We start from the raw sequence: 24,404 nt of genomic DNA, 5'->3' as shown, positions 1-24,404 counted from the left end.
CATTGCAATCAATAATTGTTCTTAATTCTTGGCCATCACATCGATCAAAATGAGTGCTAACGTGAAGCGGATGAGAGGCTTGGCAATCCATCGTGGCATATTGATCGGAAATACGGCCACACCTCTTTCAGAAGCAGAAAGGATCGTTAGTGCACCGGATCATACGCATAAATGGACAGTTGCTGTTCGAAGTGTTGCATCACATCCGCTGCCCAGCATCTCTGAGGCAGATCAACTTGGTTTAGCTTCATCCTCTAGAGGAACACATCAAAATGCAGATGGAAGTGGAGCGGGAACAAATGTAGGTGCATCTATAAGTGGGTCTAACAATGCAGAAAGAGAAGTTTCCGTATCGGGAACTCCTGCTCCTTCCACAGGAGTGAGCACGAGAGGCAGAGAAAGTGAAACAGATTATCACAAAATGGTGGGCGGCAAGGATGATATTTCACACTTCATCAAACGAGTTCAATTCAAATTACATGAAACCTATCCGCAGCATACACGAAATATTGATAAGCCACCGTTTCAAGTTACAGAAACAGGATGGGGTGAATTTGACATTCAGATCAAAATCTTTTTCGTTCCTGAATCGGGAGAGAAGCCAATCTCAACATTTCATCGGCTAAAATTGCATCCTTGGCATCCGGTTACTATTCCTGCTCCTGAGGTCGGGCTGGGTAACCCGGAAGGCAGTGCAGATGCACCGACCATCACTACTGGAGCCAATGAAACGATCGCAGATACTTCAGTAGCAGAAGGCCAGGCGGATACTACGATGGAAGATACGGAAGCAGGTCAAGATGAGACGCAGGAGGTGGCTGGTGATGTCAGTGTTCAGGAAGGTGAAACATCGGTGAGCAATATAGGTGAAGCGACCAATGCATCCATCACTGCCATCAAGAATGAAGAAACATCAACGCCAATGGTTCATGAAACACGAAGTGCAAGTGCAGCAGCTCATCCGACCGCCCTTCGACCGCTGCCATCTGTAGTTCATTCATGGGCGTATGACGAGATTGTTTTTCCAGAGCCTACGGAATCATTTTATGAAGTTCTGATAAAACATCCACCTACCCCATTACCCACACAATCCGCTCAAGCGTTCTCTGACCCAGCTTCTTTCCAACGATACAAAACTGCTTTGAGTCAATTGGATGATACAAGTGGACCACAAGGACGTGATTTACGATTGGAATCGGGTGTTCTACCGCCACATCCTCTTCATGATTCTTCTGGTGCACTTTTTGATGCACTTTCACAAGAAGCAATGCAGGCGGAAGGAGAACGATTAGATCAAGCAAGACGAAATGCGGTTCAAGAATTGGAGGAAACACGTGCTAAATTGATTGAAGGAGAACGGAAATTAAGGAGTGGAAGGCCGATCTCTGCTATTTAAAGTATGTCCTTTGTTTGTACTACTGTATTTTAATTTATACCAATGATCCATCCGATCTTCGAGGTTGTTTTCGGTCTTGGCATGTCTGCTTATTTTTCGGTGACAGACGGCCAAGCAATGCTGTGCGCCTTCTAGAACAACGGGAGGAAGCTAAAGATGTACTCTGCCAGGAACACAGTCTGTTTGTGCATACAGAAGTGAATGCCGGCGCGCTACGCTGCGCTTTGTTGCACAGCACAGTGCAGCGCAAAGCCCGCGGTCTCACGCCTTAATGCGGAAGGGGCTGTGTAAATGTAAAATGCTTCTTTTGCATTGTCATCATGCCTACGTTTGATTGAGTTTTACCGGCCCATGAATTCCATCTTTTGCCAGCAATTCCATAATGAGGACTTCACATTTCGAGTTAGAGCACGTTTGAAAGACCCTCTTTATGAATTGGCATAAAGAAAGCAAGAAAATGAAAAAAAGTCAGAACAGTGATGCGCTTTGACATGCAGGATTTATGCACAATTTCCCTGTCATGCAATTTCTTGGCAAGTCTATATTTAGCTGGTTTGCCTGTAATTACTGCCAAGAATCATTTTATGCAGTGCAAAAAGTTGTATGCGTGTTGAGTGTGTGTGCGTGCGTGCGTGCTCGTGCTAACAATACTTCTCCACCGCTCTCTTCTTATTGTTTGTTGTCCATCCTCAAGGAAAAAAGGAGGCAGCCAGCCAATCTTGCCTCTTTCTTTCTTCTGCGCCTCATCTTTGCTCATCACAGCCCTTGTCACCGCCTTGCCTTCGCGCCATAAAAGGCTGGATGTACGCATTCAATTGGGCGTACCTGATTGATGCATTCTGAAAATCGTATAAGAATATCAAAGAAGCGGCTTGCAATTCACTTACAATTCCCATTTCGCATACCGCTCACTTCATATTAATCCTTTGGTCAACCGATTAATATATCAAACATCTTAACTTCCAATTACTCTGACATATGGATACAAGACGATCATAATACAACAAGTCGGCGAATGCTTTCTTTGCATTCGTGAAGAAAAGAGAGACTCACACTTGCTGTTCCTTCTTTTTTGCACTGCCACTGCTATCAAAAACGTCAACCTTTTCTTCTAATCTTACACAAGTGTCAACAGGATGAGTGGCACACCAACCGAGAAACCGGCTTTGCCAACAATCATCACAACGGAAATGTCGGCCGATGATGATAAAAGGTCAAATGTTGAACGAGAATCAGAGGCTACCAATATCGAATCTCCTAATTCAGCTTCTACTATTCAGAAACAAGACTCGGCGCATACACTCAACAAACATCGGAGAAATGAAAGCTTACAGGTTCCCGGACAGACTGGAGCAGGTGATTCTAGCACGCAGAATAATGCGCCTGCTTCGCCAACATTCAGCGCTCATTCAGACTTTTCCGGTTCTGCAGATAGTGCATCTGCAACAAATATTCGAACAGCCTTGGCTTTACGTGATAACGATCCTTCAGCAGCACATCATGCTCATCTACGTCAAGCAAGCATTGCATCAGCCTTTACCGATATGAGTGGTGATTTGACGCATGCAAGATCAAATGATCAGGGTAACATCCAATCTTCGAAAAATCAAAGCGCAACAATCTCAACGAATGCTTCTCGCGATGACCACCTCAAAAAGGAGAAAGCAGAAATTTCAAAAGAAGCAGATGAAGAGATTAAACAGAATGCCTCTTGGTGGAAAAAAGCAAAGGCAAACTTTGCAGGAGCAACGAGGGCAGGTCGTTTAGCCGCTCAAGCACAAGAGATGCAAGCTTTGAAAAAGAGACAGAGAGAGATGGATCCTACACCTTTCCGTATCCGTCCGATCGAGCTTGCCGAGCTTGTTGATCCAAAGAATGTGGGTCTATTGCGTGATCTAGGAGGCGTACAGGGCCTTTTGGCTTCTTTGGGCACCGATGCCGAAAAGGGTCTTGACCTTTCCTCAGGAACAGGGGTTAAAGAAGACACGATCGAAGCAAAAGAGCCCAAGAAAGAATTAAGGGATGAAGATGATTTAGAATCAGGCGATCATGAGAACGAAAAACAACCATCAAAATACCCATTCGTTCATGCAAGCTCTGAGGACCGCAAACGTGTTTATGGTGCAAATACTTTACCAGAAAAGAAGAGCAAGAGTTTGCTACTTTTGATGTGGCTTGCATTGCAGGATAAAATCTTAATCTTGTTATGTGTTGCTGCGGTCATTTCTTTGGCTCTTGGTCTTTACTCTGATTTCGGTGCTCCGCCCGAATTTGTTGAATGCAGCAATCCTCCGCCTGGTCAAGAACAATGCGAATTACCAAACGTTGATTGGGTTGAAGGTGTTGCAATCTTGGTAGCCGTTGTGATTGTTGATATCGTTGGTTCTCTGAACGACTGGCAAAAAGAACGTCAATTCAAGAAGCTAAATGCTAAAAAGGAAGAAAGAGACGTAAAAGTCATTCGATCAGGAAAGCGTGCTTTGATGAACGTTCACTATGTTCAAGTTGGAGATATCTTGGAAATCGAACCTGGAGAAATTTTGCCTTGTGATGGTATCTTTTTACGAGGTCACAATGTCAAATGTGATGAATCAGGTGCAACAGGTGAAAGTGATATGATTCGCAAAGTATCTTATGAAGAATGTCTTGCCGATCTGGAGAAGCATGAGAGCACAGGCGAGAAGCTTCCACATCGAGACTGCTTCATGATCTCCGGATCACGATGTATGGAAGGTGTAGGAGAGTACGTCGTCATTGCTGTTGGTCCGACAAGTTTCCACGGTAAATTGATGATGTCTTTGCGTTCCGATAGCGAAATCACGCCACTACAAGCAAAGCTCAACCGATTGGCAGAAATCATCGCTTATGCCGGTACAACTGCCGGTGTGTTGCTCTTCATTGCCCTGATGATCAAATTCTTCGTTCGTTTAGCCAAGCCATTGCCAGATTCACCTCATACACCTGATGAGAAAGCACAAGCATTCATCGACATCCTGATCGAAGCAGTTGTGATCATCGTTGTCGCCGTTCCCGAAGGTTTGCCTCTTGCCACAACTTTGGCGCTGGCATTTGCAACCAAAAGAATGACAAAGGAAAATCTATTGGTTCGTCTTTTGTCAGCTTGTGAAACGAGTGCAAATTGCAGTGTCATTTGTACTGACAAGACTGGTACATTGACCTCAAACGAGATGACAGTTGTGGCAGGCAGCGTTGGTGTTCACTTGAAATTCGCACGGGATATGAATGAAAATCAAGGAAGAGTGGAAACACAAAAAGCTGGAAATGAAGCAGCCAAAAAGACAACCAAGACGAGCGGTGATTGGGCCGTTGAACAACGTGAATTGAGCTCGGTAGTTGATGGTCCTCTCCGTACACTGTTCAATGACGCTATAGCCGTGAACTCTACCGCATTCGAAGAAGACGAGAAAGCTCGCTCGATCCGTGAAGGCGCCAAGAATAAGTCCATTTTTGGCAAGATCTTACAATCTATCCCCTTTATGGCAACGAAAGAAAAGGATGACAAAGTCAATGCTTCTACATTTGTTGGTTCCAAGACAGAGACTGCTTTGCTCAAGATGTCAAAAGAATTGAATTGGGAGAGCTATCGGGAATCGCGTATCCGAAATGAGGTTGTGACAAACTTCCCTTTCAGCTCTGAGCGCAAAGCAATGGCAGTCGTTGTCAAGAAACGCGAAGGAGGATATCGTTTATACGTCAAAGGAGCAAGTGAAGTCTTGACAAAGCTGTGCAATTCACACGTTGAAGTTCAACGAGGATCGTCTTCAGGGGATATTGATGTCAAACCATTCAATGATGATACCCGCCAGAATGTGGCAAAAACTATCATTTTCTATGCGAATCAAATGTTGCGTACTTTGGCAATTTGTTATAAAGACATACCCGAATGGCCACCAAGAGATTCTCAATTTGACGAAGATGGTTTGGTCAAGTATGAAGGTCTTGCCTATGATTTGACATTAATATCAATTGTTGGTATCGAAGATCCTTTACGTCCCGGTGTACGCAATGCAGTAGCAACATGTTCCAAGGCTGGTGTTCAGGTAAAGATGTGCACGGGTGATAACGCATTGACTGCTCGTTCGATTGCAACACAATGTGGTATCTTTACTCCCGGTGGTATCATTATGGAAGGACCAATGTTCCGTCAGTTGAACGATTTCGATATGATGCAAATCGTTCCCAGATTACAAGTCTTAGCCCGCTGCAGCCCCGAAGACAAAAAGACGTTGGTCGAATGCTTGAAGCGCATGGAGCACGTTGTAGGTGTGACGGGAGATGGAACAAATGACGCCCCCGCTTTAAAGACTGCCAATGTCGGTTTCAGTATGGGTATCGCCGGTACAGAAGTTGCCCGTGAAGCAAGTGACATTATCTTGATGGATGACAATTTCGAATCGATCGTTACTGCAATCATGTGGGGTAGAAGTGTCAACGATGCCGTCAGAAGATTCTTGCAATTCCAACTTTCAGTCAATATTGGTGCTGTTGGTGTTACATTTATTACTGCAGTCGCGGACAGAGCTGTTTTCACTGCCGTTCAATTGTTGTGGATTAATTTGATCATGGACACCTTGGCTGCTTTGGCATTGGCAACCGATCCTGCTTCACCCGATCTTTTGGATAGAAAGCCAGACAAACGTACAGCACCTTTATTGACAACAGATATGTGGAAGATGATTATCGGACAATCCATCTATCAATTCGCTTTGATCCTAACACTCAACTTTGCAGGTGATTCCATTCTAGGCTACAATCGTACCGATCCTGAAGGCAGAAGAATTCAAGATGAAATTTTACGTGCATTGATCTTCAATGTGTATGTGTTCTGTCAATTGTTCAATCAAGTCAATTGCAGAAGTTTGACTCGAAACCTAAACATTTTCAAAGGCTTACACAAGAATGTTTGGTTTATGGGTATTATGGCCATTGAAGTCGGATTGCAAGTTTTGATCGTTTACGTTGGTGGTGCCGCATTCAGTGTTACGAAATTGGACGGAACCAATTGGGCAATCACTGTTGTTGCAGGTTTGATTTCTTGGCCAATAGGTGTATTGATCCGATTAATCCCTACCAAACCTATCGATTTGATTATGATCAGATTCGGATTGATGCCCGATCCAGAAGCATTGCCAAAGCATAAGCGTCGTTCGCCAACAGAAGTACAAGCTGATGCCGATCAAGTGGATTGGGATGCACCTGTGATTGGACAATTGGCCCAAAAGTTGGGTGCATTTGCACGTATTCGCGGTGGACGTTCTCGATTGGCATTTATGGGTAAAACCAGAAATCAAAAATTACGTGAAGCAGAAGTTCATCCGGGTAATTTGATGGCTTTGGTTCCTGCTTTGATTGGTGCAGGTATTGTGGGCAATTGGCATCCATCTAATCCACCTGAAGCAAGTAGAAGTGAGCCGGCAGCCGGAGATCCAAGCGTTTCATCTTGGCAATTATACCAAGGAGGAAAGATTCAAGTGCATCCTGAAACTTCTCCCGATGATGAAGTTTTAGAAACACTAAAGGGTCATAGAAACATGAAATTCTCAACAGCAAAGTGAGATAACTTTCCCATTATAGATTCTCTCTTATTTCAGTATTATTATCATTTGCATTCACTTTAATCACTGTAAACATTGTATATTGTATACCTCCTCTTTATTTATGAAGAATATGATGAAGAACTTATCATTCTTGCCTGCTTTGTGGAAATGAATAAAGTTTAGAGCCCTTGACAGCTCATCACCTTTTAGAGAGTGTGTGTGCACAGATCGAACCATGCATTTCCCAGATCTGATACCCTGTTCTAATGTGATGTGATCCACTTTTTAGCTTATGCTATTCGCCGTATCAAATTGCTTGGCTCGGGGTGTAAGAACGGGGAAGTTAACCCCAGCCTACTTCGGGCGGATGCATGCATGAATACGAGCGTGTGGCATGAAAATGAGGAGAGGATCAATTTATAGACCGGTCTAGCGGCTAACACACCGCGGCTAAGATTGCGTGCCTTGTATTGCGCAGCACCAGCACTCTTTCCCTATGATTTTTGTTGCATTTTTTTTTCTTCTCCTGCGCGCACAGTACGTAATGGGCTCCTGCTTGTGAGTGTGTGGGTTAATACGCTAGGTTTCCCTTTTTTTTCCTCTGCTTACTCCTCTTCTTGACCTTTGTCGACACTTCTTATGTGCATTCGCTGGTCTGATCACTTCTTCTGATTTGACCTTTATTGCGAAAAAAGGACAGGGACACAAAACAGAAAAAGACGGAGTAGAAGAGAGGAGCTGTGTACTCCCCTCCCTATTCATACTTTTGCTGTCATTCTTGGGATTGATTCACTTCAATTTCCCTCAAATCCCCGCACCTTTCTTACCTCTATCCTTTTCGACCACCATCACGCCTGTAACCAAGTGATCGAATCAAAAGATTGTTTCTGTTACTCTTTTTGCAGGCGTTTACAATACGAACAATCACACTCTCAAACCTTCCTTCTTTTTCTTCCCTTGATACTTGACCATCATGCGTGCTTCAATGATCGCACGCAAGGCTGCACCCGTGTCCTCATGGACATTGGCAAACGGTGCACGTATTCCAAAGATCGGTTTTGGTACTTGGAAGTTGAACAAAGAACAAGCACATGCATCTGTAACCCATGCTCTTAAGACTGGTTATCGTCATATCGATTCTGCATGGGCATACAAGAACGAAGATGCAACCGGAGATGCAATTCGCAAATCTGGAATCGATCGTAAAGATTTGTGGATCACAAGTAAACTTTGGAACACTTTCCATGGCGATAAAGTTGAAGCAGGTCTAGATGCAACTTTGCAAGATTTAGGCGTTGATTATTTGGACTTATACTTGATGCATTGGCCTGTTGCCTTTTCCAATCCGAACACATCACAAATTTCATCTCTACGTTCCGTTTCGGGTTATCCAGTCGAAGAAACAAAGTTATCACAAGATATAGCTGCAACATGGAGACAAATGGAAGAAATGGTGAAAAAGGGCAAAGTTCGCAGTATCGGTGTTTCGAATTTCAACATTCGTCGTACAGAAGAATTGTTAAAGGCCACAACCGATACTAATCCAGTTATCAATCAGGTAGAAGTTAACTTTGGAGTTCCAAACACTGAATTATTGCATTATAGCGAAGCCCATCAAATCATGTTGCAATCATACTCCACTTTGGGCTCCCACATCAACCAGAAGAAGTATCTGGAAGATCCTATCGTGAACGATGTGGCAGGACGTAACAACATGACCCCAGCACAAGCTTTGATTGCATGGCCTTTGGCTCGTGGTATCGTACCTTTGACACGCAGTACTAACCCTGCTCATATTGAAGAAACATTTGCTGCTGCCGATAAGGAATTAGCATGGGAAGACGTGGTTCACCTTACCGAAGAATCACAAGCAAGACCTATCGAGAGATCCGTCAACCCAAGCGAATCATGGAATACCGAAGAAGATATCTTTGAAGATTACAAAGATCAATTAATGCTTAACTCTCTTAAGACAAACACTTTCGAGGCTTCCCGACCACATGAAGCTGACGGATCTCATTACTTTGAACCCCGTAATGATCCAGAAGCACCTGAGCTCGGTCCAGGTGGAACTGCTGTGCGCAAGATGCACACTGCTACTTCGCCATTTGCACGTTCTTCTAGACCAACAGTCTCTCAGCAATTGATGCGTGGAATGCGCTCAGGCCGTGCTCCTTTCTCCACTTCAGCAACAAGTCAAGCAACAACCACCACATCGAGTGCGGTAGAATCTGCACCACCCGCAGCTGAAGAAATTCCAATCGTTGGTCAAAGTGTTTTGCTACGCAATAATGCAAAATCAGCTTCTCAAACGCCTGGTATTAAATGGACCGATGGCGAGGAGGGAATTGAAAGACAGGCTCGCAAGATGAATATGTATACGGTATGTAATCAACGATCGCTGTCACAGCAGCATCGTGCATTCTCTTCTTCGTCTGTTGCCCGTGCTACTCCAGTCTCAGCAGAATCTTCCGGAGCTATTGCTTCATCTTCTCGTCAACGTGTCTATCCTGAACGCAAAGCATTCTTGTTTGGACAATACAAACGTTTGCTGAATGACAGCAAAGTTTCAATCTTGTTTCAACACAACAATGTTGGCGTTCATGAAATGACACGAATTCGTAATGACATCGCCGCTGTGCCCGTTGATGGTGCAGACGAGAAAAAGGCTCGATTGACCATCGTCCGAAGCGGTTTGATGCGCAAATTGGCAAAGGTGTCTAGTCATCCTTCTTTGCGAAAGAACGAGCATTTGTTCATTGGGCCGATTGCTATGTTGACGTTTGATACTGTTTCGCCAGCGTACATCAGCCGTATTCTTTCGGTGGCCGATCGTGCCTTGAAAGCTGGACGAGTGGCACCCAAGCCTGCATTGGGACAACCACACGTGAAAGTTGTTTCCAATGTGAACACCCGTTTCACACCTTTGGCTGCCATTGTTGAACAAAGCGAAGGTGTGAAAAAGGTGGTTGACATTCCAAGCTTGCGCGATGTATCTGCATTGCCAACATTGGATGTCTTGCGCAGTCAAATCGTTGGCTTGCTCAGCGCCACACCTGCTCGTTTGCTCGCTACATTGAATCAAGCAAGAGGAGGTCAAGTCGCTTTGACTTTGGATGCACATCGTCGTGCTTTAGACTCCTCTTCTTCATCGGCAGAGCAAAGCGGATAGAAGGAGATTCGAATCCTTTTTCTCATACAATTTCTTCAGCACATCATTCCATTTAATATACATTATGTCTCTATTCTCTATTTCCTTCTGCAAACGAATCGAGCGTGTGCAAACCCTCTCTCATGATCATGCCGCGACTCCATGTATCCTGACTATATGAAATCAATTATACTGATACAAACCATCTCTTTCTTTTTTGCGTTTCCCTTTACAGGCAATTCGTGATGCTCAATCCCATGCGTTGGCCTCTGATGAATCCACCTTGGTATTCGGAGAAGATGTTTCGTTTGGTGGTGTGTTCCGTAGTACGATGGGCTTAGTAGAAGAGTATGGCCGTGAACGTGTTTTCAATACACCTTTGACCGAACAAGGTATCGTTGGTTTTGGAATCGGGGCAGCAGCAATGGGACATACAGTTATTGCGGAAATTCAATTTGCCGATTACATCTTTCCTGCATTTGATCAAATCGTTAACGAAGCGGCAAAATATCGATTCAGAAGTGGAAATCAACATAATGCAGGCAAATTAACCATTCGAAGTCCTTGTATGGGTGTAGGGCATGGTGCACTTTATCATTCTCAAAGCGTTGAACAATTTTTCATGCCAGCTGCAGGATTGAAAGTCGTCGTTCCTCGTTCGCCTATCCAAGCAAAAGGATTATTATTGGCTTCCATCCGAGATGAGAATCCAGTTGTATTTTTAGAACCAAAGATCCTTTATCGTTCAAGTGGTGAGTAGCATATAGATCATTGTTATGACAAAGACGATTTGACACTAACTCTCTTTTCCAACAGTCGAACATGTTCCTGTGGATGACTTCACTATCCCTCTTTCCACTGCTGAAGTTTTACAACCAGGTAAAGATATCACCCTTATTTCATGGGGAGCACCTCTTTATTCATGCGTTCAAGCAATGGAAATGCTCAAAAATCCACCAGCTTCAATCGCTCAACATGTCCCGCAATCGGTACGCAATGCATCAGTCGAATTGATCGATTTACGTACAATCTTACCGTGGGATCGTAAGACAGTGGCCGAAAGTGTTGCAAAGACTGGTAGATGCGTTATCGTTCATGAAGCTCCAATCACTGCAGGTGCAGGTGCAGAAATTGCTGCACATTTACAACAAGCTTGCTTCTTAAACTTAGAAGCACCCGTTCGTAGAATTGGTGGTTTTGATACACCATTCCCACACGTTCATGAAACATGGTACAAACCAGGACCCATCCAAATTATGGACGGATTAGTACGCAGTTTGACGTACTAAAAATATTTTTTGTAATTAATTTCTCTCTAAATGGAATCCAAAGGAATGTTCAGTCATTTAAGGCCTGCCTTTTACCTTCTACTTGAGTATCCTGTACACGCAAGCGTTTTCGTCCGATCAAGCTCAATTGATTGTACAAGATCTACGTACATCTGCGATTATCTACTTCTCTCTCTAATGATGATGTTCGACAGATCTCTCGTAGCGTAATCCGCTGCAGGAATAGAGAAGGGAGAAAAATGTCAGTGAATGCTTTCATGAATATCTGCCATTCCACATACCAATAAGGACATCCTTTCGGGCCTGGCTTATCCAAGTTGATAAATACGCGAGGGTGACCTAGAGGTCCATCTCCTCCATCACATTCTATAACTCGGCTCGTTGTCAATCTGATGGGTTCCCTTTGAATCATTTCCATTGCACTCAAAGGTTGAGGTTGATATTCTGTTGTTATTTGTTCAAATCTTGGTCCACGCATTGCCAATTCACGCGGATTTTGCGAATCAGACCAAGTTGACGGATAATTTGGTGCTTGATCTGTTGGAATTCCGGGTGGCGTATGTGGTTGAGCTACATCGGTCTTTTGTGTTGGTTTTGGAAGATTTTGAGATGCTTTTGTTGATGGACGTGAAAAGAATCCTGAAGGTACAGATGGCATTGCAACTTTGCTGGATGAAACGAATGAACGAGTGACAATGGATGTGCTCTCGCTCCGTAGCATTGTACGACCCATACGGGCGCACATCATTGTTCCGTTTGACATCATCTTTGGGTTATGATTGTGATCGTCTGGGGGATCAGTGTACACCACCTTGCGCTGATCTGTGTATGATGTTCCATACGCCCGTGTCCTGCTTAAGTAGCGCCTCTCAAATCCAATGTCCAATGGCTGTTCGTCCTTTCAGAATACACGTGCAATAATGACCTCGCTCGCCAGCTTGAAATCCGTACCAACACGTCCGCGCCCGCATATACGCTAAAGTGAACCGGATCGCTTCCCTCTTCCACGCATTTAAACGTTTTGTTTGGCTGGCAGAGACACACACATAGAGAGAGATTAAGCTGCGCCGCCTAAAGGGAATACCAATGCATTGACGTGTAATGCTTGCTGTGCTTGTGCTTGTGTGTGTGTGTGTGTGCTTTGACCCGCTATGGCAATAATTAGAAGGTCCTTCGCGCCTCTCTTTCATTCATCAGACGTGCAGTACGCGTGTCTTTAGGTTTGATCACCTCCAACATCATCACATAAGAAGCCGTATTCTAACACGCTTTAAACAACAATCTATTCAGCTCATCTAGATTGTTGCTGATATCCCACGTCAATCATAGAACGGTTCAACAATCTGTGACAGAAAACCAAGGTTCTTCTCCGACATCTTTTCTGAGAAGTACTCTTTCGCAAATCATTCGATCGTCACTTTCTTCTGTCATCGTCAAATACATTCTTAACAGCTGCGGCTGGCCCGCCAAATTCAACTTTGAACAGCAAAGATGCGTTCTTACATTTCTAGAACAGCAACCTTTGCTTGGTCACCATCCAATATCCCAAATGCCGAACCTTTGATCGTAACAGGAACGCTTTCAGGTGCATTGGACGAGAGTTTCAGTAATGACAGCTTATTGGAAATTTGGAAGCCAAACTATGGCGCAGGCGAAGTTGTTCAACCGATCGCTAAACTTGTTGTCGGAGCACGATTCAACAGGCTAGCATGGGGATACGTTTGTGAAAAGTATCCGATGGGTGTGATTGCAGCTGGACTGGAAAATGGCGAATTAAACCTATGGGATGCCAAAAAGATGATCGATGGCGTCACGGATGGAAGTGCTAGCGTTCTGAGAAACAATCAACATTCTGGACCAGTCAAAGGTTTGCACTTTAATCCCAAGCAGCCCAATTTACTCGCAAGTGGTGGTGTGAATGGTGAAATCTTTATCTGGGATCTCAGTAATCCTGGTAAGCCATTCTCACCCGGTGCACGCTCATCAAAATTGGACGAAATCACCGCACTTAGCTGGAACGGTGAAGTACCGCACATCTTGGCAACTTCCAGTAGCTCAGGCTATACCGTCGTCTGGGATTTGCGCAACAAGAAAGAACTAACCGCCTTGGCATACGGTGGAGGTGCTGGCACAGCAGGAGGGAACACAAATGGAATGGCTCCCGGCGGTCCTTTAGCTAGTGGAGCAAGAAGAGGAATGGGTGCTTTATGCTGGCATCCTGAACAACCTACTCGTTTGGCCACTGCGAGTGATGACGATGCCTCTCCTGTGGTAATGCTCTGGGATCTGAGAAATTCAAGAGCTCCTGAAAAAGTTCTCTCAGGTCATAATGGCGGTATTCTGTCTCTCTCATGGTGCAAACAAGATGCGGATCTATTGCTCTCTTGTGGTAAGGATAACAGAACAATTTGCTGGAATCCGCAATCCGGTCAAAATGTTGGAGAACTACCTGCAAGCCAAAATTGGAGCTATGACGTGCAGTGGTGTCCCAAGAATCCAAATTTAGTCGCAGTTGCCAGCTTTGACGGTAGAATCAACATCAATTCAGTGCAGGATACAAATCAACAAGAAACTCCGATAGATACATCTGCTGCACCTACTGATGTCAATGACGTCTTTAACTCATTGCCCGCACAAAGTGAAGCAAACAATCGAGGAATCTCGCTTACGCAGCCACCGAAATGGCTCAAGAAACCCATCAGTGCAACATTTGCATTTGGAGGCCAGCTTGTTTCCACCAGTAACTTGCCAGGGGAGAAGGGACACACACAAAGTGCAGTCGTGCATCTTCGTGATGTTGTCACTGAGCCATCAATTGCAGCGCGAGCCAAGAGACTGCAAGACGCAATTGATTCACAAAGCTTGGCTTCCTTCTGTGCCGAGCGAAGTAGCGATCCTTCAACAAGACCAGATGATGTAGCCAATTGGAAAGCGTTGCAAACACTCTTCCAGGCCGACAATCGTGATGAATTGGTTACCCTACTTGGATTCTCTAAAGAAGAAGTTGCTGCCAAGATTTCAAGCTCAATTGGAGCATTCAAGCAGACGTCTGCTGTAACAGCTCCTGGACTCAGTGCTCCTGGTACACCAGGTCTCAATGGAACATCTGAAGCTGCTTTAGTGAACGAAGATATTGCATCAACTGCAAATGCAGTCATTCCTGGATTGGACGGTGACATCAATGCAGACAAAACACCTCCTGCCACGGCAGGCTTGGCAGATGTTTCCGCACCAGCTTCAGACATTGCTGAACCACCAACAGCTTTTGACTCTGAACCCAATCCGTTCGATGCTCAACAAAGCAGTGGTGGTGATGCTGCCGATCTGTTCAATTCGCTAGGATCTGCACCCGCCAAATCAGCCGTCCCTGATCATTTGTTTGCTGGCACTACAACGGGTCCTACCGCATCCGTGGCTGCAACAGCAGGATCGCCGAGACCATCCTCAATCGCTTCTGAAAGTCTTCGTGCAAATAATTTCAGAATTTATCCTGAAAATGAGTCAGAATTTGACAAGCTGGTCACTCGAGCTTTGGTCCTTGGCGACTTCCAATCTGCTGTTTCTTTGTGTCTATCAACAGATCGTCATGCAGATGCAATCTTGTTGGCCGTTCGTGGTGGACCGGAATTGTTGGCACGTACACAAAAGGCCTACTTTGAACGTAAGACGGCTTCTTTGCCTTACCTACGTTTGTTCCAGAGCATCGTTAGCGACGATTTGTCAGACATTGTTCAAAATGCTGATTTGACTGAATGGCAAGAGATCTTTGTCGTCATCTGCACTTTCGCCAAGCGCAACGAGGACTTTGTCAACCTTGCCGAACAGCTCGGTCAACGTCTCGAATTCCAATATACTCAAACGCAAAATAGCACCTCTGGAAAGACTTTCCGTAAGAACGCGGTATTATGCTATTTGGCTGCTGGTAAACTCGAAAAGGTTGCATCTATGTGGATTGACGAAATGAAGGAAGAAGAAAAGGCATTGCAGCATGGTCAAGTGAATGGAACGTCAATAAATGCTGAATCAACAAGCTTATACTCTGCTCATGCAGAAGCATTGCAGTCATTTATGGAGAAGATTATCGTATTCCAAAGTGCAGTGAATTATGTCGATGTGGATATTGCTCAAGTTGCTTCAAGTGAAGAAATGGCTGCAGCACGAACATACAAACTAGCACCTTTGTACGATCGCATTCTAGAGTATGTTGACCTTTTGGCAGATCAAGGATTGGTTGCTCCTGCTCTCAAGTACATCAATCAAACACCATTGGACTATCATGTCGGAACAGAAAATATCAGCGGATTGGCTCGCGAACGTTTACGTCTTGCCGATCAAGCAAAGACAGGCGGTCAAGGAGCTGCTGCCGTTACCGCTGCTGCCAATAACTCTGCTTCGGTATTTGCAGCCGCTGCTGCTGGAGCTCCAGTCTCTACAAATGCGTATGCCCCCGCAGCTGTTAATAATACTGCTGCATCGTATGATCCATACGGTCAAAGCGTCAACTCTGGTTACCGATCGTATGGAGCAAGTAACACATACGATCCATACGGTCAAGCATCTGCAAATGCTGCTCCCGCTCCATCTGCATATGCACCTCCAGTGCAAGCCAATGTTCCACCAGCATTGCAACAACAACCGATTCAAAGTCAATCAGCCTATGCTCCTGTTCAACCTTTGGTAGCCGCACCACCGCCACCAGTCATTGGAGCTCCAGATGTGCAGTCCAACTTTGCTCCACCAGCAGGATCGTATGGTCATCAATCTACGCTAGCAGCTGCTCCACCGCCACCACCGCCAAAGAAGCCAGATGGGGGGTGGAACGATATTCCCAGCAATTTGGCTCCTAAGCGTACAACAAGTGCAATGAGTAACAAATCATCAGCTCAGCCAATCACCAGTCCATTCCCAAATGCACCTGCATACAATAATGCAAGTTCTACGCCTCCAATGCAACCTTCTTATGGTGGCGCTCAACAAGGTGCAGGCACGGGAGCTGTTCCACCTCCACCAAGAGGTATTCAACCGCCTCGTGGAATGATGAGTCCACCTCCAGGAGGTGCTGGCGGACCTTACGGTAGACCTGGATCTGGTCTTGGAGCACCTTTTGCGCCTCAACAACAGGGAATGCGTCCACCACCACCACAAAATGCTGGACCACCTCCAAGAGGTAGCACACCGGGCGGAGTACGACCAGGACCTGGTGGAGGACAGCCGTCATACCAACAATCACAGCAGCCACCACAACAAGCACAAAGTGGACCTTATGCACCCGGACCTGGACAAGTCTCCGTTCCACCACCACCTGGACCTCTTGGACCTGGTCAACAATCTGGATTTGGCGGTCCGATGGGTCAACAACCACCACCTTCACAATATGGTGGAGCTCCGCAACATCAACAAGGACCACCAGGCAGCGGATTTGCTCGTCCTCCGATGCCTGCAATTCCACCTTCAGGTCCACCCTCAAATGTGCCTCTTCGATCCACGACACCCGGTGCAGGAGCAGGTGCACCTCCGAACAGAAGTGCAACACCTGCCAAACCAGCGACCAAATATCCACCAGGCGATCGCTCACATATTCCCGATAATGCAAAACCGATCTTGCAAACCTTGTCAAAGGAATTGGCAAGATTCAAATCTATCACGCCACCTGCACAAAAGAGAATGGCCGATGATGTGGATAAACGTGTAAATTTGTTGTTGGATTTGCTCAATTGTGGAACTTTGGATGCTCGTACGGTTCAAGCACTGATTGGAATTTGTCAAGCGATCGATGCACGTAATCAACAAGCAGCATTGTCGCAATACGTTCAATTGGCGTCTTCATCTTCTGGTGATGTGGCAACAGCCTTGTTTGGATTGAAGCAAGTGATTTCCAAATTGAACCAATAGACAAAGTCGTTTTAAATTATAATCAAGATTGTTTCCACTTGTATGCCTTATGTGTTGTTAAGAGATGCGGTAAAATGAAATACGAAAAAGTTTCCCTACAGAATCGTCCTCAATGTTTGAAATATGTGAAACATTAAAATTACAGATGCATATTGTAGAGCAAACATATGACAAACAGGGTATCATACAAATACAGCGATGGCGTAGTATTCAGCCAAAGACCAACTCTTCGTCGAATAATTCGATGAACTGTAAAAGCAAGAAAATAGGTTAATGAATGTTCAACCATGCTTGCTTTTGAGAGAGACTCACCTGTTCGTTCATCACGCGAACTTTTTGTCCAGCATACCTTCTATATTCTTCCAGAATGGCGGACAAGCACCATTTTTGCAATTTACGCAAACATCCAATCACTGTTCCTGTACGATGTCTGCCTAGATTGCACATTACCAAAACCGGATACGTTGATGGTTGAACGAGCAGATGAAGGGCTTTTAGCACAATATCTTCCGTGATTGGATCCCAAGAATTTGTGCTGTACAAAACGCCAAGGTGATGCAACTTTATCTCGTGAGAGAGACAGAAATCGACGCTGTTATCATGATGGGTATCATAAATCAGCTTAAGTTAGAGTGTGAAGCCTAACAAGTTCTTATTTCACACTCACAATGCTTCTTCTGGTTCTTCAGGTGCAAGCCAAATGATACTTTTCAAAGCCAAGGTTTCCAAAAAAGGTAAATTGAGCAAATCGGGAGCGCCTGAACGATATAAGTTTTCTTCCACCATGCCAAAGTTTGGCGGAGGCACGAGCATGATGATGGATTAGCGATGGGAATGACCACCACTTGAGGAGGGTGAGGTGGTAAGAAGTGAAAGGATGTATGCTTCAGAGAAAAGTGATTTAGACGCCTGTTTTCGGACCGTGCGAGAGACGGAAAATAAATAAGACAACGCGACAATTTCAGTCATGCTCCTATTATCCGATAAAAGAGCCTAAAATCTAAAATAGCCGATAAGTTGCATTTATTGACAGCTTCCAGTACAACAATCATTATCACTCTCACTCAATCATGTCTGGCGCCAACTTTGCGCCATATCAACCTCCTCCAGATGAGAGGCAGAAGGCTTTGCTAGCCGAATCAAACACATCAAGATCCTCAGCTCCCTCTGTTCCTCATCAAGAAGGAGGAAGATCTTCAACTCAACAATCACAAACAGCAAATGGTGAAGCATCACGGATATACGACCCAACAACAGCTGCGACTAGAGCATCTATCGATACAGATTTCGATCCTAGATATGCTACAGAATCTTATCAATCATCTTCACCTTATACCCCAGCAAACGCAAACCAAGCAAGGCCTGCTTGGGCAACAGCCTCATCCGGAGTTGGAGGTGGCCCCGCATCGATTGAATCACAATATAGAAATCAACCAGCTTGGTCACAAAATGGTCAAATTGGCGGTGGGGCAGGACTAGGTCCAAGCAATGCTTCTAGACCTGATCATCTAAGTTATTCAACTTCACAAGGTTGGAATTTATCAAATCTATGCTTTGCTACTTGGGGTTTACCTCCGTTCACAAGTGTGCTATTACTAATATGGGAAACAGAAAATGATCTCGTACGCTTTCATGCTTACCAAGCAGGCTTGTTCGGCGTTGCAAACGTTCTACTGTTATGGATTTTACATTCTTGGTTTGGTTGGTATACCTTTAGCATTATCGTTGGAATGGCTTCATTGGGATATTCTTGGGTTTGTGGGTGAGTTCTTCTTGTACAATCAAGACTTTTATTTAGGATTGTAAGCTGACCAAATACTCGATCACACCGCTTTATCTAGTTCAAACGCAGCAAATGCGGCCCCGACATTAGCACGATCTCCGTTTCTCCCAGTGTTAGGCCCACTTGCTGAGCAATGGGTAGGCGAAGAATGATGATGATGCTGATAATATATGTATTTTTGATGTGACACCTCTAACTATCCTCTATGATGTGCTGATTCTGACAAATTTTTCCGGTGTGGTACCTCTGACGGTGCCTCCTGATGTGATTCCTTGGATGAGGGGCGGATGATGATCGCGGAAGGAAGATAGGATAATGACGGTGGAATGAGGAGAGGATGGTGAAGTGACTGTTGGTGGTCTCTTCTGATCCGCATTCAGAAGCCGCCTCTCATTCAATCGGTGTCATTCTCTTCCAGTTCAAGAAGGCAGTACTTGATCTTACCCCGCAATCATCATCCTCTTATCCTTCCGCCGTCATCATCCTCTTCCCATTTTACAATCATCACCCTCTTCTCACTCCGCAATCCTTCTCCTCTTCTTATTCCGCAACCATCCAATTCTCACTCCATAAGCCGCAACCATCATCCTCTTCTCATCCCACAATCAAAGTCTCCCTGACGTTCAACCTACGTTATCGTGATTGAGGAGTGAGAAGAGGATGATTACGGCAGATGGAGGAGAGGATATCAGAAAGGATGAGGAGAGGAAACACATCTCTTGATGCTTTGTCCGCCATTTGCATTTCCCTTTGAGACTGCAGACGGTTGAGAAGACGAAATGAGGTCAAGGTGGACTGCTCCGCAGACTCTATCGATGAGTTCTGTGTGGCAGCTTGTGTTAAGTCCTGTACTTCCTCGTTCTACTCTTCCTCCTTCTCCCCTTCCTCCCCACCTTCTGCCCTTCCTTCTTCTGCACCTCCTCCCCACCTTCTGCCCTTCCTTCTTCTGCACCTCCTCCTTCTTCATGAAGAGACTTTGACCGGCTTAATCGTCCTCACTTCAAAACATCCAACGATGACGAACTTTTTCGGTAATGTTGAACGGAAGTGAAGCCAAAGAGTGTGAGGTGAACACATGGAAAGGAGGGCAGAGGAAAGACAAATGATGATGTCAAGTGTACCATTTCTTCTGTTGTCCCACTTGCTCGAATGCCATGTCATGATTCGATCTTGAGTGACGTACGAGATGACTTTTCATGAATTTTGAAAGGTTTCATCCGATCGGAAAAAGAAGATCGTGGCTGATTCGGGCCCCAATCAGGCGTCTGTGCTTGTAGCCTCTTTTCATGAAGTGAAGTGGGTCGTGTTTGTGTTGATCGCCGCGATCAATGTTGTATGACGACTTGAAAAGAGAAGTTTGTGATGTTGATTGTACGATGGGTTGACCTCGGGTGACAAGAGAACGATGCCGGTTGAATGAGCTGTCATCCATGAATGCTTATGAGACGTGGATGATTGCGTTTGAATGGGGAGTGATTCTCGAATGACAAGAGATCGATGCCGCTTGAATGAGATGTGATCATCAAATGAGAAGTGGATGATGCCGTTGAAATGAGGAGCTCTTCTCCGAATGACGAATAATTGATGCCCTCTGAATGAGCTGTGATCCAGAAAGGAAAAGTGGATGATGGCGGTTGAGTGAGGACACGTATGAGATGGCGTTCATTGATCGTCAAAGAAGACTTTGATTGGTTAGGGTTGCGTGCCGGCATTTGCACTTGTGAGGCTCTTCTTGTGAAGTCAAGTGATGCCATGTTGGATTGAGTGCCACAATCATTGTCTTGTGAGAAATTAGCGATGCTGACTGAACGACAAGTGGGTCTTGAATGATAAGCGGGTCTTGAATGACAAGTGAATCTTGAATGTCAAGTGGATGACGATTGGAATGAGAAGTGGATGAAGATTGCGGGATAAAAAGTGGATGTTGGTTGCGGGATGAGAAGTGGATGATGATTGCGGGATGAGAAGTGGATGATGATTGCGGGATGAGAAGTGGATGATGATTGCGGGATGAGAAGTGAGTGTTGGCGGTAGATATATTATGGAATGAGAAGTTGGTAAAGCTGGTTGGATATGAAGTAATTCTCAAATGAGAAGTAGGTCATCTTTTTCTTTTTTTTTTCTTTTCTTTGACCTTTTTATTTTTTTTATTTTTTATCTTTTATCTTTTATCTTTTATCTTTTATTTTTTTTTTATCTTTTATCTTTTAATTTTTATCTTCTTTTTTTATGCAGTTGTAAAGCGAAATGTTGCTTCGGGATGTGTGAGAGGAGGAGTGAGAGGAGGAGTGAGAGTAGCAAAGAACGAGTTTTTTGATCCCACGAAAGGATAACGCAAGGATGAGAGAGCAAGTGTCGCACAAGATGTTGCAAGAATGATCATGTCGCCTTCTTGATTGGTGACCAAGTATAGCCCTCTTGACCATGAAAGCTGTTTGTGAGCTGAATTTTGGAACCGTTGCGTAAATTGATCATGCAAAAAATTGGGAATGCTGACAAAAATGAAACATGATGCTGCTGTGACGGTGGGTGTCGGAAGAATTGAATGATGGCGATGACAAGTGCACCCTTTCGGCTGATGCGCTCGAATTTTGATCTTGCGTGCATCGGCAAAGGGAAAAGCGATGCATTCAATTGCTCTCCTTGATCTTCCAAAGATTTTCTCGAATCTTCCGGGGAGATATTCGGTTGATTTGGATCCCATTCAGTCGTTTGTATTTGTGAGCTCTTTTCATAAAGTGATGCCGGTCGTGCCTGCGTTGATTGCCGCGATCAATGTTGTGTGACAATTTGAAAAGAGATATCCGTGATACTGATTGTACGATAGTTGGATCTCGATGGACAAGAGAATGATGCCGGTTGAATGAGCGGTGATCCACAAACGAGGAGTGAATGATGCCGGTTGAGCGAAGACACGTATGAGATGGTGTTCATTGGACTTTCAAGGATTTTTCCGAAGCGTCAAAGAAGACCTTGGCGTTTGCACCTGTGGGGCTTTTCTTGTGAAGTGAAGTAATGCCATGTTTGTTTGCATTCGAGTGCCACAATCATTGTTTTGTGAGAAATTTGTGATGCTGAATGGATGACAAGTTGATCTTGAATGACAAGGGGATCTTGAATGAGAAGTGGGTTTGGAATGAGAAGTGGGCTTGGAATGAGAAGTGGATCTGGAATGAGAAGTGAGTCTTGAATGACAAGTGGATGATGATTGGAATGAGATGTGGGTGTTGGGGGTTGGATTCAATCAAAAAAGGGGACTTTATATACCTTTCATTCATTCGTTTCGCACTTTTCAGAATTCGTATTATTTTCCCTATACTGTCAAGTATGTCAAAATCGAATCTGACAGGTCAACTGAGATGCATGTTATAGAAAAAGATAAGACCATCCATTCGCTAGCATGATTTACAGTTCTAGGCTTTCCTTGGACCATCCGATGGAATTAAGATATCCCGTTCTTCCGGCTTCCCGGCAAATTATGCTTGGCAGCCTTAATATGTTTGATATATTGCATCGCTGCTGTTTTATGTTTGACCATCTTGAGTTTTTGTCAACCATCCGATGGATCTGAAATAACCCGTTTTTCTGGCTTTCAGCCGAATATTTCTTTGTCGGATCATCTGCAGCTGCTATTTATAATTTTCACTAATCATCTGATGGATCTGAGATATCACGCTTCTTTGACGTTTGCATAATGGCTTGCTTGATAGCTTGGATTTATCTGCACAATCTGCAGCCGTAATCCTCAGTTCTTTCTGCTGACCATCCGATGGTTTTGAGATATCCCGCTTTGCTGGCTTTCAAACGAATACTTTTTGACCAATCATCTGCAGCTACTATTTATGACTCTTACCAACGATTCGATGTTTCTGACAATTCTGGCCTTTCTTGGCTTTTGAGCGAACACTTCTTTGACAAATAATCTACAGCTGCGATCTGTAATTCTTACTGACCATCTAGCGGATCTGACATATCCCGCTTTTCCGGCTTCTCGGTAAGTGCTTTCTTTGCAGCTTTGATAAGTTTGCTGCACTCTGCTCTCTTGTCCGTCTTTTGAGACCTCTGCGGCACCATTCTGCTCTGCTGGTATGAGTGAAGGTGTCAAACCTTTAGATGGTGAAAGTTTTGTGTATGCACCTATCGTTATTGACATGGCCAGTCAAATGACCCATCGATGCATGTGTAACGGGAGCAGCAGGTATGATGTGACATGCTTTTTTTGAATGGGCTATTCAAATTCAAGTCTTTTCTCATCATGGTCATCCAAAAGGATAAGTAATCAAATTGGCTGACAATGGATGTATGCTACCCTACGCACGCACGCACGCCTACGTATACTCCATATTAGCGTGACTTTATGCAAGAAGAAAGTCACTAAAAAAATGAAATGTTCTGCTTGACTCTTTCCTTCATCATTGGACTCACGCAGGAGTGCAAAAGTGATGGACATAAGCATGTCCATCTATTGATCAAAATTGTACTTTCATCTGCCGCTCACACTTCACATGTATCGGTGAACCCTTTGGCTGGGAAACAACTACACCGATTCTCAAATCAAATCTCGGCGAAACTAATTCACCATCCAAAGCTCCAACTCATTCACCACCACCTGCAAAGCGGAACGTCGCTGCAGAAGTTTCAATGGATAAGAGAGCCGAGTCAAGTGATCATATCTGAGAAATGGAGAGAGTAATTGCCGAAAATCTAGAAAAGCGGGGTATGTCAGAACCATCGGATGGTTGGTAAGAGTTATAAATAGCAGCTGCAGATGCTTTGTCAAAGAAGTGCTCGTTTGAAAGCCCGAAAAGTGGGATATCTCAAAACCATCGGATGGTTAGCAGAGATACTTGAGGATTGCGGCTGCAGATTGTGCAGGTAGATCGAAGCTATAGAGAAAGCCATTGTGCAAACGTCAACAAAGCGTGACATCTCAGATCCATCTGATGGTTGATAAGAACTCAAGCTGGTCAAACATAAAGCAGCAGCGATGCAATATATCAGACATGTTAAGGCTGCCAAGCATCAATTGCCGGGAAGCCGAAAGAACGGGATATTTATTCCATCGGATGGTCCAACGAAAGCCTAGAACTGTGAATCATGCTAGCAATTGGATGGTCTTTTTGTTCATGTAACATGCATGTGGATTATGGTAAGTTAACCTGTCTGTCAGATTCGATTTTGACATACTTAACAGTCTAGGGAAAATCATCTGAATTCTGAAAACTGTGAAGAGAGGTCTGTCTTTTGTATAAATACTCGAATTCCCTTTTCAAATTCATCCCAGAACCACCACCCACTTCCACACGCTCTCCCTTCGCAAAAAGGCGCCCATCTG

General features: G+C 44.6%; 8 protein-coding genes across 8 annotated transcripts; 6 read left to right on the top strand and 2 right to left on the bottom strand.

The window, feature by feature from the left end:
• The first annotated feature begins 36 nt into the window (after window positions 1-36).
• On the top strand, window positions 37-1,464 carry FA14DRAFT_162726 (yeats-domain-containing protein). The gene has a single exon (XM_025499739.1). It carries the CDS (start codon window positions 50-52, stop codon window positions 1,394-1,396), a length of 1,347 nt encoding a protein of 448 aa, XP_025351773.1. The 5' UTR covers window positions 37-49; the 3' UTR covers window positions 1,397-1,464.
• A 1,476-nt stretch (window positions 1,465-2,940) lies between these two features.
• FA14DRAFT_128102 (calcium-translocating P-type ATPase) lies at window positions 2,941-6,972 on the top strand (the record flags this gene model as incomplete). The annotated part of the gene is made up of 1 exon (XM_025496837.1): window positions 2,941-6,972. The coding sequence occupies one exon, from the start codon at window positions 2,941-2,943 to the stop codon at window positions 6,970-6,972; it is 4,032 nt and encodes a 1,343-aa protein (XP_025351772.1).
• A 595-nt stretch (window positions 6,973-7,567) lies between these two features.
• FA14DRAFT_151454 (uncharacterized protein) lies at window positions 7,568-10,460 on the top strand. Its single transcript, XM_025497476.1, has one exon. It carries the CDS (start codon window positions 7,928-7,930, stop codon window positions 10,124-10,126), a length of 2,199 nt encoding a protein of 732 aa, XP_025351771.1. The 5' UTR covers window positions 7,568-7,927; the 3' UTR covers window positions 10,127-10,460.
• FA14DRAFT_158707 (putative branched-chain alpha-keto acid dehydrogenase e1-beta) lies at window positions 10,437-11,394 on the top strand (the record flags this gene model as incomplete). The annotated part of the gene is made up of 2 exons (XM_025497990.1): window positions 10,437-10,857; window positions 10,922-11,394. 2 exons carry the CDS (start codon window positions 10,437-10,439, stop codon window positions 11,392-11,394), a joined length of 894 nt encoding a protein of 297 aa, XP_025351770.1.
• A 174-nt stretch (window positions 11,395-11,568) lies between these two features.
• FA14DRAFT_166104 (uncharacterized protein) lies at window positions 11,569-12,052 on the bottom strand (the record flags this gene model as incomplete). Its single annotated transcript, XM_025499996.1, has 2 exons — window positions 11,569-11,608; window positions 11,676-12,052. 2 exons carry the CDS (start codon window positions 12,050-12,052, stop codon window positions 11,569-11,571), a joined length of 417 nt encoding a protein of 138 aa, XP_025351769.1.
• Window positions 12,053-12,598: 546 nt separating this feature from the next.
• Window positions 12,599-17,447, top strand: FA14DRAFT_162724 (uncharacterized protein). The gene has a single exon (XM_025499738.1). It carries the CDS (start codon window positions 12,886-12,888, stop codon window positions 17,284-17,286), a length of 4,401 nt encoding a protein of 1,466 aa, XP_025351768.1. The 5' UTR covers window positions 12,599-12,885; the 3' UTR covers window positions 17,287-17,447.
• Window positions 17,321-18,099, bottom strand: FA14DRAFT_192945 (putative tyrosine phosphatase family protein; the record flags this gene model as incomplete). Its single annotated transcript, XM_025501970.1, has 3 exons — window positions 17,321-17,535; window positions 17,599-17,878; window positions 17,954-18,099. 3 exons carry the CDS (start codon window positions 18,097-18,099, stop codon window positions 17,497-17,499), a joined length of 465 nt encoding a protein of 154 aa, XP_025351767.1. The 3' UTR covers window positions 17,321-17,496.
• A 257-nt stretch (window positions 18,100-18,356) lies between these two features.
• On the top strand, window positions 18,357-19,221 carry FA14DRAFT_128078 (uncharacterized protein; the record flags this gene model as incomplete). The annotated part of the gene is made up of 2 exons (XM_025496832.1): window positions 18,357-19,048; window positions 19,128-19,221. The coding sequence occupies 2 exons, from the start codon at window positions 18,357-18,359 to the stop codon at window positions 19,219-19,221; spliced, it is 786 nt and encodes a 261-aa protein (XP_025351766.1).
• Between the last annotated feature and the right edge of the window lie 5,183 nt (window positions 19,222-24,404).

The sequence above is a fragment of the Meira miltonrushii genome (genome assembly GCF_003144205.1).
Source record: "Meira miltonrushii strain MCA 3882 unplaced genomic scaffold FA14scaffold_7, whole genome shotgun sequence".
In the NCBI taxonomy this organism is placed as follows: Eukaryota; Fungi; Basidiomycota; class Exobasidiomycetes; order Exobasidiales; family Brachybasidiaceae; genus Meira; species Meira miltonrushii.
Note: the sequence above shows the minus strand (reverse complement) of the source record. Positions and strands in the feature narration are given on the sequence as shown.

Bases quoted from the DNA above. Each gene is read 5' to 3' on its own strand.
- FA14DRAFT_162726 (XM_025499739.1), top strand. From the start codon at position 50: ATGAGTGCTAACGTGAAGCGGATGAGAGGCTTGGCAATCCATCGTGGC.
- FA14DRAFT_151454 (XM_025497476.1), top strand. From the start codon at position 7,928: ATGCGTGCTTCAATGATCGCACGCAAGGCTGCACCCGTGTCCTCATGG.
- FA14DRAFT_162724 (XM_025499738.1), top strand. From the start codon at position 12,886: ATGCGTTCTTACATTTCTAGAACAGCAACCTTTGCTTGGTCACCATCC.